The sequence below is a fragment of the Aedes albopictus genome, chromosome 2 (genome assembly GCF_035046485.1).
Source record: "Aedes albopictus strain Foshan chromosome 2, AalbF5, whole genome shotgun sequence".
Lineage (NCBI taxonomy): Eukaryota > Metazoa > Arthropoda > Insecta > Diptera > Culicidae > Aedes > Aedes albopictus.
The window spans coordinates 4,800,700-4,817,754 of record NC_085137.1 but is presented as its reverse complement, the minus strand read 5'-3'; the positions used below and the strand labels follow the sequence as shown (position 1 = coordinate 4,817,754).

At 40.5% G+C, this 17,055-nt stretch overlaps 1 protein-coding gene across 1 annotated transcript; it reads right to left on the bottom strand.

Annotated features, from left to right (window-relative positions):
* Positions 1-5,529: 5,529 nt before the first annotated feature.
* LOC109411704 (malate dehydrogenase, cytoplasmic) lies at positions 5,530-15,354 on the bottom strand. The gene is made up of 3 exons (XM_019685279.3): positions 15,199-15,354; positions 13,803-14,165; positions 5,530-6,511 (listed from the first exon to the last, which is right to left on the bottom strand). The coding sequence occupies exons 1-3, from the start codon at positions 15,199-15,201 to the stop codon at positions 5,876-5,878; spliced, it is 1,002 nt and encodes a 333-aa protein (XP_019540824.2). The 5' UTR covers positions 15,202-15,354; the 3' UTR covers positions 5,530-5,875.
* Positions 15,355-17,055: the final 1,701 nt, after the last annotated feature.

Here is a 17,055-nt window from a genome sequence, read left to right as displayed (position 1 = left end):
GCGCTGTTTTTCATTTTACATAGCAACCCGTACCAGCTTGACAACGCATGACGTCATACAGTTAGTTGTTGTGATTTTCAGAGCCCGCCGAAATTTTATGTAGTCCCACTACCCCTACATGCTACTGTTACCATAGGTGATTTTTGTGTTGTTATTTAAACATAAACATGGGCAAGTGTTGCAGCGTAAGAAAAAGTGTAGGGTTTGTCGAATTTTATAACATTTCTTTCAATTTCAGGTCAAAATGCAGCTGGTTAACCGTTTCAAGCTATGACGCACACTTGCAATATGCAGAATATTTTAATTTAAAATAGAAAATACGTTAGTTCATGTGATGGCGATAAAGCCTCGTCCAAAGGCACGATGTACTCCGACATCACCGTTCGGACGTGGGGAAATTGAATTTTCTCGAATATTTGCGCTCCAAATCCTCCAGGTTTAGATAGATTGGATGTATTGGGAGGTCTGCAGGAGTGTTCACCCAGGTTTGTTTTAGCTGAATTATTATTTTAAAGAATTGATATGAAAGTTTGCGAACATTGATGGGAAGTCGCTTCGGTTCAATTTCTTGTTATTGAGCTTGTATGACGTCAACTCCCCTCCCCTCGAAAGTTGTTTACTTTCGACTCCTTACTAACACAAGCAAAGGACGAGTTCCTCCACACCTTCCTTATATCACATTGGCAAACTGCCACCTAATAAAGTTGGAACGAATTCAATACCGTTGTTTGCGTATTGCTCTCGGCTGTATGCACTCAACGCATAATGCGAGCCTAGAGGTCCTGGCAGGGGTGAAACCTCTCCAGAACCGATTCTGGGAGCTCTCGCTAAGGTTACTTATCAAGTGTGGAGTGAGCAACACACTTGTCATTGAAAACTTCGAAGAAATGCTCAGTCTGAACACTAAATCAAAATTCATGAGAATTTATCTGTTCTACATGTCATCTGACATAAGCCTACCAAGTTATAATCCTCCCCGTGTACACTTCACTAATGACAGTACCTCTGTTAAATACGATCTGTCCATGAAACAAGCTATTCATGGAATACCAGATCAACTTCGATGTATATCTAAAGCCTGTATCCACAATAATCGGGACACATAAATACAGCTGTAACTCTGCAATTGATACATTAAAGTTGCTCAAATTTGGCCTAATAACATCTTTAAGATATGTTCAGTTCACCTAAAAAATTTCATGTGAATCTGTGCAGTGCTTTTTGTTGTAGCAATGATACAGTAGAACGTGCGCCATTGAATTTTGTACAGCCCCAAGTTTTGCTTTTCAGAGCTGTAACTTTTGAATTTGGCAAAGGAAATGGCTGAAATTTTGAACACAAACCTGTCAATCTACATTTGTTGCATAGGCAAAATTTCAAAAAAAAATGATGCACTATCAACAATTTTACAATCGAAACATGTATTGTGACTGAACGTGATTTTAGTCCCTCAGACAGCAATTAGTCAGCACCCGTTATTGTTTCGATTGTACTATTGAAAGTACTGTACCAATAATCATAAAATTTTGCAGGCATAATAGCATAGCATAGCATAGCATAGCATGAATACTTGCACAAATCTTGGATGGAGTTGCAAAGTTGAATATTTCCATTGACATTGCTGATGTCGCTACTATCTACAATGTCATAGATTCACTCAGCTCCACACACCTGGCCAAGTCCTTGCAAGCATTTATAAATAAATCCCTTCATCAACTTAGAAAGAGCCCAGAACTGAAGCATCTTCCAATAGATGAAAGGATGTTGAAAATAGCGAATTTTCAACTTATATGCAGTTATAAAGTAAATATACTGAAGTAAAATTATTTATAAATAAATAATATGGGAAAGATCTCACCAATTGCTGTGGGGGTTTTGTGGTACAATGCCGATCATCTAATTGTCTTGATTAATGTTCTTCTCTGTAAAAAAAAAAACAACACAATACTCAGCAAAGAACAACACAATACTGAACACTAAACACCCGCGCATCTATTGTTTTGATTTTCACTCGAGACAATAGCGAACGCGATCGATTATGCTGCCATACTCACCCCTTACAGGAGCGATGCATGCACAGCAAAGAACAACACAATACTGAATACTAAACACCCGCGTATCTATTGTTTTGATTTTCACTCGAGACAATAGCGAACGCGATCGATTATGGTGCCATACTCACCCCTACAGGAGTGATGCATGCACAGTCAAAAACAACACAATACTGAACACTAAACACCCGCGCATCTATTGTTTTGATTTTCACTCGAGACAATAGCGAACGCGATCGATTATGCTGCCATACTCACCCCTTACAGGAGTGATGCATGCACAGCAAAGAACAACACAATACTGAATACTAAACACCCGCGCATCTATTGTTTTGATTTTCACTCGAGACAATAGCGAACGCGATCGATTATGCTGCCATACTCACCCCTTACAGGAGTGATGCATGCACAGCAAAGAACAACACAATACTGAATACTAAACACCCGCGCATCTATTGTTTTGATTTCCACTCGAGACAATAGCGAACGCGATCGATTATGGTGCCATACTCACCCCTACAGGAGTGATGCATGCACAGTCAAAAACAACACAATACTGAACACTAAACACCCGCGCATCTATTGTTTTGATTTTCACTCGAGACAATAGCGAACGCGATCGATTATGCTGCCATACTCACCCCTTACAGGAGCGATGCATGCACAGCAAAGAACAACACAATACTCCATAAAATTTTGCAGGCATAATATACATATAATCAACAACTACCTTCTGTGAATATTTCATGGAAATTAGCAGAGAAATTCAAAAGTTACGAATAGGCAAACATTGCACATTAATGTATTATATTATACATGCGGACCGGTCTAAGCATGATATTTGAATTTCAGAAAATTTACTACCTATTTGCAAACATTATAAAACTCGTTTTCACCTATAAGTACCGTAATCTGGGGGGAAGTTGATCCTTTTCAATAAAGCCAGGTACAATGCATATGATTTCAAACAAATATTTTTAAAAAATGTACTGAGTGGACCTGTATCAAGTTCCGTAAACGAAATTCATACAAAATACTGCTACTTTTTGTAAAAATATTCAAATGGCCAAATTTGAAAATTTTCAATCCGGGGTGAAGTTGATCAACCAATGAGATAGCATTCCAAGATTGGAAAATTATTGAAGAAAGTAAATTTGATGATGCTGAATCTAAATATATTCTTGGAATTCTTACAACTGGTGTATTTTACATGTTAAAAATAAAATAAAGTTTAGTAAGTTAAAGAATGAACCAAATTAAACGCCTAAAGGTATGCAATTCTTTGATAAAAGTCTTATTTTTGCAAAATACCCGTGAAATTGGGTGTTAAGGGACGGAAGAGTTTTTCGTCCTCTGGGGTCTATTTCTTAAAACTTTCAGGAAAAGCAGTCCGATCATTGTCTTGCTGCCTGCTACGCATATAGATTACAAAATTTGACGATTTTTTGGAGAAATTGAAGATATTTAACAAAATATTTAACATCAAATATTTAGCCTAGTTTCGTTTGAAATGAGTTGTAGAACACTTTACAATTACTCACATATTTTTCCTAATAATATTTCCGACTTTACAATGGTAGCCAAGTTCAGCAAAAGCGATGCTGTTCTATTTTTGATGTCTAGTGTCTAATTAAAAACGCATTTTCACGAGTGATAACCCTTATAGTATGCCTTTATTTCCAACACACATTTGAAGCAAATTTGGAATTAGTAAATCAATTTTTATACGGCTTGGCGATATTTCAAAGTTGTTTATAAAGATGAATCCCTTAACACCCCATGAGTTCTTAACACCCCATTTTACGGTATGCTATTTTCAAATAAAACAGTTACTTATATGTAAACATCAATTTTAACTCAAAGCTATGTTCAATAAGCCTGCCATGAATGAAAAAAAAAAAATGTTTTGTGAATCATCTGATATACAAGGCGTTGATGGGAGGTGATTTATTTGAATGGCAGTCTTTTCACCGAGTTCTAATACACATCCAAAAAGTCGATATTTTTATGTGAAATCTGTCCCAATTGGCATAAAAATTTCTTCAAATACATTCACACAATTGATTTACGTCAAAAGTTCTTCCAATGAAACAGAATTGCGGCGTCCTCAGCGGTTGAAGAACGTGGATCCCATAGTGATCAATTTCACAGCGCTGATCAACTACCCCCCAGATTACGGTAGCTCAATCTGGGGGGTAGTTGATCAGCGCTGTGAAATTGATCAACTGTTTTTATGCATGAAAAATGTAGGCCTTTGATAGGAGTTCACGTCTTTTGGTTTATAATGAATAATGATTAATGATTAAAAATGGCTTATTCAAAGGTTAATTATCATAACCCTCCAACTAGTAATTTTATAACGATTATCGTTTTTGTCGTATTTGTTCGGGGCATAACCACTGCGACCAATATTTGATCCGTTGTGATATATCCCATGCCCTTTGTATAGTGCATGTCGTATTTCTTTATCACTATTGAGAAGTAATATAAAGTTTTCGGTATTGATTAATAAGCGGTTGATTAGTCAATCGACAAAAAACTTATAATGATTTATCAATTTTGTTTGCAAAAATCTCTGCTCAGTTGGTACTTTCCTAGTCGCAAAAATGCGAAATTGGAGTTTGTCCCAGATTCGGTTGGTATGGTTTGTGGGGGCAAGATGGATCAGTGACGTTTTCAATCGTACTACCTATATGTTATGCCTGGTTTACATGGAGCAAGTGACTTGATTCAAGTCAATGGAAAATGCCCAATTGGATGCGAATTGAACGTGTAAACACCACTGTTCATCTCAGTTGAGCAACTGACTTGAGCGAAAGTTGAACATGTTCAACTTTTTTGTTCAAGTCAAACGAAATCATCTCACTTGCCCCGCCTGAACATACGCGATTCATGTGAGTTGAATTCAAGTCATCTGTCAAATGAGCTGAATTCAATTCAGTTTGCTTACGCTTCGCACGAGTTGAAGAATGTAAACACTTGCTTCAATTGAGATGCATTCAAGAGCATGCAAGTGGACACCCAAGTCATTTGCTCAGTCTAAACACGTCATTCCATTGGATTGAACATCTTTGAGAAGTTAGCAAGTGAAATGTTCGTTTCAGTTGAACAATGTAAAACAGGCATTACAAGAAAATAAACATATATTAGACTTCAATTGCTGTGTTTGATATATCAAACAATATATTGTTCGTTTTTTGTTAGCGTTCTCTGTATATACATGGGTTTCGATTAAAAAATGCATTCGAAAAAAAAAAATGTTCCAATTATATCACGCTCCAATATATCACGCGAATTTTTTTTTTCATTCGTGATATAATCGAAAAAGCACTGTATCTGAGAGTTGTGATAGAAAACAGAGAAATTTGATGTGTACTCAGAAAGTTAAAGGGATCCATTTCTTAGGTGACCCATCTTGCCTCCTTTACCATAAAATATGGAAATGTGATATTGAACAAACACGATTCACAGTTGTATGTACTGATAAATTGGATTTTATTTATGGCTAAGCCAAAGCAATAACAAAATAATAATCTTCCAATTGACTTTTATGCCTACGCATATATATTCAATAATTGGTCTATAAAGACGTACGATATTTTCTATAAGTTTTTCAACAATTTCGAAGCGAATGTCTTAACTCTTTTAATTTCACACAGCTGAGTAATTTTTTGTACGTGCACTCTCTTGGTAAAACACAATTTTTGGAGAAACGAAAAACCACACAATTACATAACGGAACGGAAAACACAATGGACTATTTATTGATTCCCACTATACAGGTGTAAAGTTTCTACAAATATGATGTTTTACAGCTTAGTTAGTCAATCCGAGGCACACACGGACATTGCTTCTTCCTTTTCCTCGAGCAGTTCCTTGCCGGTGGCATCCAACTTGCCGCGGGCAAAGTCATCAACGGACAATCCCTGAACAATCTTCCACTGGCCATTCTGAATTTGCACCGGGAACGAGTAAACAACGTCCTTCGGGGTGCCGTAGCTACCGTCCGAAACGACGCCCATCGAGACGTACTCACCGTCCTTGGTACCGGCGAACCAATCACGCATATGGTCACTGGCAGCCTTGGCGGCCGACATGGCCGAGGACATCTTGCGCGCGGCAATGACCGAAGCGCCACGTTTCTGCACGGTCTCGACGAATTCCCCGTTCAGGTAGTCGTTGTTGGCAATGGCATCCACCACGCTCTTCTTGGTACCGTCCACCTCGACGGTAGCGTTCTTCGCGTCCGGGAACTGAGTTGACGAATGGTTGCCCCAGATGATAACGTTCTTAACCTGAGCGATGCCAACTCCCAGCCGGGCGGCAATCTGAGCCTGGGCTCGGTTCTGATCCAGACGGGTCATGGCCGTGAAGTTTTCCTTCGGGATCGATGGGGCATAGTGCGAGCATACCAAGGCGTTGGTGTTCGCCGGGTTGCCAACGACCAGCACTTTGACGTCCTGTGTGTAAAAAGAAAGAGAAACGTGGTGATTAGATAGGTAGGTTTTGAACATTCATGACTTTTTGTATGATCTGTCTTAAGAGTGCGAGCGAAAAGCTCGACTGATTTCGTTTAACGAAAGCAAGATGTGTTTGGCTGTGTATGAGCCGGCTATGATAAAAAGGCGGATCAGTTCTAGTTGAAATGTCATAACGTACAGTGGTGTTTTTATTTCGATCTGAGAAGCGTGCCCAAAACAGAATACTTCTAAGTACAATCAAAAACATTGAGTACCTATTGAATAGTTTTTAAGTCAATCTTAACAATTATAACAACGGGCTGGGTCATCATGGAATAGATAAAGGTATGATAATGCGTAACTATACCAAATTTGATAGAAAAATTAGAAAAAAAAAATCCCTAATACAGGTCGGACTCGATTATCCGGTGTGGGGTTCTAATGCTTCTCAAACCTATATTTGGGGATCGGAATGCTCTATAAAGCTGAAATTTTGACATTTTGTCAAGTCAACTTTGATTAGTGATCAGTCGAATTTTCAGCTTCCTAGAGCATTCCGTTTCCGAGATATTATTTTGGGAAGCGCCAGAACCTGACTCCGGATAATCGAGTCCGACCTATAGTTATTTGCATGGAAACCCAAATAAGCCGGTCCGCGATCTTAAGCTTGAGCTTGATTAACCGCCCGTGGATGCTACTCCAGTATCACCAGACCAGCTAGTAGCTACACTCACACAAGGAATCAGTGGGGTCTGTTGGGCACTACATAGCACACATCTTCAGTGCGTGAGCATTGATGATCTTCTATTTTTAGGCGACAATGGCGCCTGCCACGCCAGGATGCAGGTCAAAGCGGGGAAGGAGAAGGAAGCGATGATTGCAGATGATGCGATGATCTGCAATTCATGCAGATGTCGGAGTGTTGGTGGTATATGGTTGACAAAGGGTTCACACATTGGTGCGAGGATGCCAGGCGGTGATAGACTTGTGTAATTATTACTATGGAGCTAATGCGGCACAGTTCGCTTGAATGCATAACTCGTAGGCGTTATATGATATATTAACACTGTGCTGTGAAAGTTGAAAAAAAGGAAACGGCTTCTCAACCGTTTCTGGTTCTAGCGGTTCTAACGATCCAAGTAACCACGGTGCTTTCATTTCATTTTCATTTTGCAGCAGTTGGTGGGGCAATAAGAGCGCAAGTCATTCCAATGCCGAAGATCAAGGAGGGGTAATGGCCGTAATAGTCCGTGCGGAGCACATGAACACCATCGGAAGGGAAATGGGTATAGGTCGGGGAGAGGAATTGGACTAGACTTGAGACACAATAATGCAAATAATACCGCGAAATTTAATGAAACATAGGTTTAAAAATTTAATTAATTATCATTAAATCCAAAGCCAAACATGAAATAATTGTAAAAGATGAAATATTAAATATGCAAATACTAGTATTAATTTGAAAGGTACTTAAGCCACAAAATTTTTGAATAATACAAACTATTTTGAATTTAAAAAATTGGAACAAAAATATGTATTTAAAATTAGTCGTAAACGAAAGTTTGCGTTTAAGATCCAAGATAAGTTATAAGATTACGTAAGGCAATGTAATTGAATATGCTCTAATTATGTCGTTATAAAAAGAGTTGTTTAACTAATTTACTGCTTTTTATTCTGTCATGTGTCAATACTGCTTTGAGATCAACAAAAATTAGTACATATAGTCGGTCAGATGAGTATTGTGTGGAAATTAAATAAGGTAAGGTCTGTTTTATTGTAATCTATTATGTAGGATATTCGTGCAGAAGGCCCTATCCCGAGTACCCCCATCACAACTTTGTCATCTCTACACTAATTGGCAAAAAGAAAATCAACCAGTGAAAAACCGACAGCCGTAGCGGGAAGCGCCTGTCGAAAGTCTCTGTCCAAATTTCACTAGTTTTGAAGTTAATGATAACGATTTATTCACCTACGCTCAACACCAGATTTACCGCTTAATGGGAGGTATGCACTTCAAACGGAATCACTCAAGTAATTTTCGTTCAGTGCATTATTTTTCCGTGACCGGAATGGTCAAGAAATTTAACACAGCAAGCCCCATTTGATTTGACGTTTCGTTTCAGCTCCATACTAGGATCCGGAATAAAGCGACGCTTTATTATTTCTTGAGCGATTCCTTGCCTGAATTTTCCACGCAACGAGATAGGCCAAGAAATTTCTTGCGATCAGCGTACTACCCATAAGGTTCAAGCGGAGGTGAAGAAACTGGCACTTAAAGTGCTATTGGGGTAACCCCTCCCATCGCGACAAGATCGAATATACATGGGGAGGGAACGATCCAAGTAACCACGGTGCTGAAGCCTTATTGTATGCAGATATACGGTGTATTTAGGGCAATCATTACTTTACATGCAAACTTAAGGTTGATTTAAAGTGGAAGTGGGCAATTATAGAATCAAATTAAGATTATACTGGTATAATCTTAGTTCAGTCGCATAATTGCCCACATCCACTTTAAATCAACTTTAAGTTTGCATGTAAAGCAATGATTGCTCTAAATACATATATCTGCATGCAATATGGCTTCAGCACCGTGGTTACTTGGGGATTACCTCCGTACTAAGCTGGCAGAAGTAGACCGGTTCGAAGAAAAACAGCTGGCTAATATCAGGCTGGTAGAAGGGATTGACAAAAAGTTGGAGGAAATCAAGGTAGGAGCGAAACTGGCTACTTCCTGTTCACAGCGTGTCAACTGCTGCAGAATATCCATAAAAAAGTTCCATTCAGGCCAGGAGAAAACATGCAATGGATTGTTAAAGATTTTCTCTGTTTCCTTGGTGCACAAGTTGAGCTTTCATGTGTTCTGACATGTTTCCGGTTGCCCGTTAAACCCTCGAAGTGGACCGACCGCACGCTAACTCCAGCAATTCTTGTGGAGTTCAGCAATCGCGAGGTTAGGAATCAAGTGCTAAAGCGTTACTACGACAAACATAAAGCAGCCAAATTATGCAATCTTTCTACCGAAATGCCACTTGAATACTGCTTCACGGTTAATGAAATGCTGTCTGTAGACTCCTTTCGTGTCCGTAACTTTGGCGCTCCGTCTCAAACAGCGTAAACATGTTGAGTCGGTGTACGTGAAAAACGATCACATCTCGGTTCGTTTACCAGGTCATGAATGCTACACGCCCGTCTCAAGCATTAAGCAACTTCTAGAACCGGTTTCCTCCAACAAGACAGTTGGAGACACTACATAATTTTTCGACGCGCAATCTGCAGAAAACTTCTCCTTTTCCCAACTGTGAACATATTCCCAACATATATGAACAAACTACGCATCGGACATCTCAACGTGAGAGGTTTGGAACACCATATTGACGGGCTCAAAACAATTCTCAACCGAACGCCATACCACTTCTTCGCTGTCACCGAAACGAAGCTGAAGGCATCAGCTCCTGTTGGCCCGGTCCGTATTCCTGGATTCAATTTCGTCAGGCATTCTTTACCTACTACAAGAGGACATGGTTGGAGGTCGTGCGGTGGTGTAGGAATTTATGTACAAAAGGGCATGAAATACAAGACTGTGCTAAAATCAACGTTTGATCCGGATGTTCCCATCGCCTGCAGGCTAGAATACCTCGTTTTGCAAACCAACATAAACGATCTAAAGATTGGTGTCACCGTAATCTACAATCCTTCCGGCTCCAACCAACTTTTTGCACAAACTTACAAGAAGCTTGTGTTTGATCTACAAGACATTGGCTTCGACAGGCTATACATTACCGGAGACTACAATATCGACGTAGCCGCTACTCAAATGTCTAATAATCTCGCAGCGCTAACACGTATCCACAACTGTTTCAACCTCTCCGTTTTGCCTACCGCTCCAACACGGATCGCCGAACGAAGCGCTACAACGATTGGTCTGCTGTTCTCATGACAAGGACATGTCGATGTAATTTCCCAAGTGGAGATAGATCGTGCACCTCCACAGCGAATTGCTGTAAGGAAATTCAAAAATGTGGATCAGCTTCGATTGCAAGCAGACTTTATGGCTCTCGACTTACAAAACATCTACAAGAACAACGACATTAACGAGAAGACAGAACAGATTACAAACGCGATACATGATCTTATGGACCTCCACGCTCCAGAACAGACAATCACCGTACAAGATAAATCGACACCCTGAATTACTCGAGAGATTGAAGCGGCGATTCAAGTTCATGCCCTCGTACATACGTTGTTTTTGCGGGAACTCGAGCAAGCAGATCCAGAACAACTCAACCGATTTTTCGTGGAAGGGCACAATCTACTTCGTCCTGTCCCCGACACCCCAAATCAGCCCATGGTCACAATCAACGAACCTGTACATCCCGCATCTGTTGACCAACAATTTCGGTTTCGACACACCACTGTAGCGGAAGTAGCAAGGAAAATGGCCGAAATCCACACCAACGCCACTGGTTCAGATCATATTCCTATCTTATTTGTGAAAATGCTCGGACCGCATATCCTTCCTGCTCTGGCTCATCTCTTCAACTCCATCATAGGCACGATTCTATCCCTCGATATGGAAAAAAGCGATGCTTGTTACTCCGATCCCTAAAACAACAGACCCGAGCCAACCGAAGGATTTCAGGCCGATAAGCGTCCTCCCTGCCTTGTCGAAGATTCTGGAAAAAATCTTACCCGACCAAATCTCGGAGCACCTAGACAACCCTAACAGGCCATTGCTGGTCAAGCATCAGTCGTGGTATAGGAGGGAATTTAGTACCACAACGACACTCGTCAAAACAACGCACGACACACGCTATGTTTAAAGAGAAGTATTATGAAAAGTAAATGTACCTCAAATTTTATTCGCTCGAATCATATTTTTAGACCTCTAGATTCAGAAAATGTGTGGTTTAAAATAATCCATCTTGGGTTTTTTCCATACATTTTTATATGGGACGAAATTGACCTTAAAATGACTTTTTTCGATATTTGTATAGGAAAATAGGAAAAAAAAATAAAAATATCAAAAAACCCAAAATGAAATATTTTAAACCGCACAGATTCTGAAACTAGAGGTCCAAAGCTACGATCCTAGGAAATAACATTTGAGGTACATTCGATTTTCATAATACTTATTCCCTTTGGACATAGCGTGCGACATCTATACACAAATCTCGATCAGAATCGTTGCACCGTGATGGTTCTGGTCGACTTTTCCCTTGCGTTCAACTGCGTCAACCACCGAAGACTATAGTCTTCTGTATACAGAACAAGCTATCAGCGAGTTCCAGTTATCAGATCAAGCTGGTGAGCTTGTGGCTGCTTTTCTTAGCCAACGTAGTCAAGCTGTCAAGACTGGAAGCCAAACATCATCCGAAAGGTCTGTACCTGAAGGCACACCACAAGGGTCTTGTCTAAGTGCTCTGCTGTTTAGTCTGTACATCAATAGTGTACCGGGCACAGCTGAAATGCGAGTATCAGCTATATGCAGACGATCTTCAAATCTATATTTCGGGTCCCACAAGATCGACAGACTAATAGCAACCATCAACGAAGATCTGGTCACCATCGAGAACTGGGCAAAGGCCAATGCGCTTTTCCCAAATCCCAGAAAAACCAAGGAAAATACTATTCCCATCGAAAACATTTCCTTCTGCGGGAACCAGTCGCTTTTTCAGATACCGTCATCAACCTGGGTTTGCGTATGGACAGAACCCTGAGCTGGACAGGACACGTAAACGATATAACAGCGAAAGTTTTCGGCACTCTGCGAACATTAAGGCATTTTGCACCGGTACTGATCACAGCGATACGTAGGAAACTGGTGCAGGCGCTAGTCATCCCACCGTTTACTTACTGCGATGTGGTCTACTACAACGGATTATCTGCGGCCCTTAAAGAATAACTAAACCGTCGTTTCAAGGCTTCGCTACGGTTTGTCCATAACATCCGTCGCAGAGAATCAACCGCAGCTGTACGGGATACTATTCTTGGACATGACCTCCCGAAAAACTATTTCAACCGCATATGCTGCTTTATGCGACAGGCATATCACGAAGAAGTTCCTGGCTACATCCTTCCGCTAATTCAAAAAGGTCAACATGGGCGCTCTCGGTGCTTCACATCATCCACCGCCATTCAACTTAATCCCGGAAGAGGCTGCTGATCGGTGGAGCAATTATGTGGAATGGATTGCCACTAGCAGCAAAACAAGAACCTACTCTAATTCTTTCAAAAACACCTGACTGAAGTTTTAATTTTAGCGAACGCTAGACTACCTTGCCATACTTACGATTCCAATATGAGTGATTTTTGCGTTTCTCTTTATAAGTAATATTATAAGTAGTGTCATTTAGTTATCCACTAGTTTTTTTTTCTGTATGTTTGTTTCCTTGACCTAACAAAAAGTGTTAAACTAAAGTCTTACGTTTTACTAAATAAATATAAATACCACTCGCGGCGCTGGTATCGTTTTTGCTCCTGCTGGACGTTTGCTCACTACCGCTCTAGTGACGGCCCGGCCAAACACATTGGTAGATTTACCTTCGGGCGATTATGTGTGACGTTTTTTAATGAAATTTGTTCCAAGTGTTACGTCTGTTTCTCTGTGGTCAATCTTTTGGAACAACTTCGACTTATTTTAGCGTCCAAAACACTGTGCAAAATTTGGGCGCGATTGATTGCGTCCCCGTATTCCGCATCGCAATTGAAATTTGTATGGAATTTAGTATGGTATGCTTCTACCCCCGGAACAGGTGATCCGTTATTCGTAGATTCTAGCCCGCAGCTACACGACAGGTTGTCTACTATTGCCAGGTGTGCTGAATATGATACCCCGCGCGGCTTTTGTAAGGTACACCGGGGCAAGTTGAAACGGGTGGGGCAAGATGAAACACGAAGTTTTGAAATAGATTTCAATACAATTTGGAAATTTATCCTTCGCTAAAAGATGGTTTGAATCAAAAACTATGTGTTATGATGATCAAACTGTTTATCATCATTAGAAAACATCATGTTAACCCGCTGTTTCATCTTGCCCCGGTGTACCTTAATATTTCAAATGCGCATTTGCACGAAATTTCACGCGGCAAATCTTTAAGCCGCAATGTTATCTCCCATAAGAATGGAGTAAAAGGAGAGCGCATTCTGTTCCTTTCTTCGGGGATTTCCCGCGTGTACTTTTTGAGCAAATGCGCCAATAAAAGTAATGTTCAGTCTGCGCAGTCTCTGATTGAAGTCGGTCTATAGCTATAGCTCATCTAATCTGCAGATACTATATAGTTTCACTTACCTTGCGAGCATGGTTGTTCAGCGCTTCACCCTGAACCTTGAAGATCTTGACGTTGGCCGACAGAAGGTCCTTCCTTTCCATGCCCTGCTTGCGGGGCATAGCGCCGACCAGGAATGCCGCCACAACGTCCTTGAAGGCAACGGCCGGATCGGTGGTGGGCACCACGCCGGCCAACAACGGCAGCGCACAATCGGCCAGTTCCATGACGACACCCTCGAGCACACCCATCATCGGTGGAATGTCCAGCAAATGCAGAACCAGTCGCTGGTTCGGCCCGAAGACATCCCCCTTGGCAATCATGTACAGCAGCGAGTAGGCGATCTGACCGGCAGCACCAGTCACTACAACACGGATTGGCTCAGACTGTGCGGGAGGCAGAGGGAGGGAAGAAAAAACAAGACGTTGTATTAACTATAGAAAGATGCAAAACACAATACGCTGGTTCATGAAAATGGGAGGGGGTGTGTGGGCATGTTACGAGGTAAAAAGTTTGCGGTAAAGCAAAATACAAGCATTGTAGTAGGCTAGAAGGTTGGGATGTTTCTCAGATTTCTGAGGAGGTACTTTATCATGACCCTTATCTCTGCTACTTTTGCATTATGAAGAGATATAGCGATTTCTGATCGTAAGGTATCTGTGCCGTACGCTTACATTTCATAATCGTACTTTGGCGTACTCGGCCTGCTATGAGATATGGATGTGTGGGGCTACGGTAAAAATGAATGAAGATAGAGAACGCGAGAGAAAGAACATTGACGAGAGGGCAGAGAAAGGTCACCGCTAAGTGATGTTACATAAAGCGAGATTATTTTCATATTTTTTGTTTTCCTGACAACGGTGATGATGATGCTCCAAATATTACGGGCCACCGAAAAAACAACGGTGATAAAAGTGTTAATAAATTTGTTATCAGGGGAACAGTTGCTGAACTATCATCACTTTTTTTAGAAGGTCCAATCAAGTGCTCATGGGGATGTAGCCTATCGGTTTTATATGCAATGGAAGATGGGCGATCTAATACCGGCATAAAAAACGAAACCGGCTCAAAATAGATTTTTTTTATATTTGTGTAACAACAGCAAAGCATCCTGCTCATGAAATAGATTAACTTGCTAATTTTCTGTTCATTTCCACTAAAATAACACACCTAGGTATATCACTTTGTGACCATAAACATCCACGTCAAGCCGAATAGTTGGTGCTAGCCGTTGGAAGAGTAGGCCACATTTCGCAATGTATAGGTGCGAATAATTATACCGATATCAATGCCAATCATCGCTAATTTTGCACATCACCCGTGCGTGGATTGTTTCTTATGGAATATGGCCTCTATTAGACCGGGGAAAAATAATCTATCGTTCGGTATTTAGCCGGCGTTTGACGCAATAGTACTCACCATTTTGATTGGATAAAATACACAAAAGAAAAGTAAATGCAATAAAAAAATGCCACTTGGATGCTTCGCGAATACGTTCACTGGAAGAGGAAGCACACGTCCGACTAAACGTGAAGTGGGTGACAGACTGCGAGTGAGCACATTTGTTGCGCTCGAGTCAGAATCTCGCATGTACGCGAGAGTTGAGCTACTCATGTTAAGGTAAATTCGCCTTGACGGAACTCTTTGAGAGAATTGCTCTGTGCGTGAAAACATTTTTTTTTAACATGGGAAAGGATAGGAGCTGCATTTTCAAATGCTTCTAAAATATTTTAGGGACTTCAGATTGAAAAAAGAGTTAATGTTTTGCAATATACTTTCAATTAGCTACACTATAACTGGTTTTAGACAAAATGTCTTTAAATCACAATGTTATGTCTATAATATAGCGTATCAAAATCTCATTCGATAACATTAAGAACGTTTTGCTTAAAAAAATTTCTATAAAGAATTAGAAGCATTTGAAAATGCAGCTCCTATCCTTTCCCATGTTAAAAAAAATTGTTTTCACGCACAGCGCAATTCTCTCAGAGAGCCTCCGTCAAGGCGAATGGTCGTACGAACGAATCGCTTTCACATTTTGCAGAAGCGTGCAATAATGATAGAAATCTTGTTCATCGGCTAAAGATTAAACGTATAAGTTACGTCATTAAATATGGGAATTCTAAAAGAAAATTCCGTTCCTTTATCTGCTTAGTTTTCATTTATTGTTAAATTTGTTTTTGTATGATTTAATTGTCCGTAATTTGTACGTATTTACATGTACAGTGTCGGACAATACAATGAAATTAGCAGCCGATTTTCATATAAAATGGACTGCGTATTTCCATCGCCGTTAAGATACAGCGTGACGAAAATGTGCGAAGCAAGTTTAGCGTGAGTGCTGAGATCGACAGTGACAAACGGAGAGTTTGCGCTCAGTTCTCTTCAATTCTCTTCATGGTGTTGCTGGTTTTCCTGGCCCAACATGGCCGAATTGTAAACATATTTTTCATTGCTCAGTTGATATTTAATTATCCCATAGGAAGCAGTTTACAGTATACCTAAGCAAATGAAATCAATTCTTGTTAAACAAGTGTAAAGCATCACATTCCCATATACATCGCAGATCTGGTTGTAAACAAACGATCGGCTCAGAAATTTCCCGTCATCCACGCAGCTGACAACACTGCCAGGCCGTCAGCTTTTTGTGCATCACTAGCGAACCACGCCGTCGAAATGTATGGCGACTGAGGGTGAGCTTCTGTTCTTCAGTATGCAGCAGCAAGAGGCGCACAGTCTCTCAGAAATTGTCACTAGTTGTTGACAAAGTGGTAGGTTGGTGGTGAGATGTAATGTTTCACCTTTAGGTTAAGTTAGCTTGTAAGGTTGGGCCCGGGATGGTGGGAAAGCTCAGTGGACAGAGCGCTGCATTTCTCAATGCAGTCCACCGGAACGGGTCGGATTTTAAACTCTCTAAAAAGTGCCTTTGCTCCAAGAGAAGTGCGAGAATGTACGAGTGGAGCTCTATCAGGGATTTAGCATCGTCCCTTTCTTGCATCGACTCAATTTCATTGTACTCACAACAAAGCTGTTTGTTTTGTTTATTATTTTTGTATTTTTTTTAGAAGAGCACACAATGTCATTACAAAACTAATGAAATCAAGCGATGCTGTAATCGCTTTGTTTTCGAATATGAATGATGAATTTGAAAGCGTAGGACTACTAATCGCATCGTGGCCCCACTCATCTCCGTTTTATCATTGAGAACACAATTTGAAAAAGGCTTAAGATGATTGGGGAAACCTTTATTATGATATAATTACATACCTTATTGCT

What these genes read in the sequence shown, in the direction of transcription:
- LOC109411704 (XM_019685279.3), bottom strand. An exon ending in TGAACAACCATGCTCGCAAG is followed by an intron (nt 6,512 to 13,802) that starts GTAAGTGAAACT and finishes TTTTACACACAG; the next exon opens with GACGTCAAAGTGCTGGTCGT.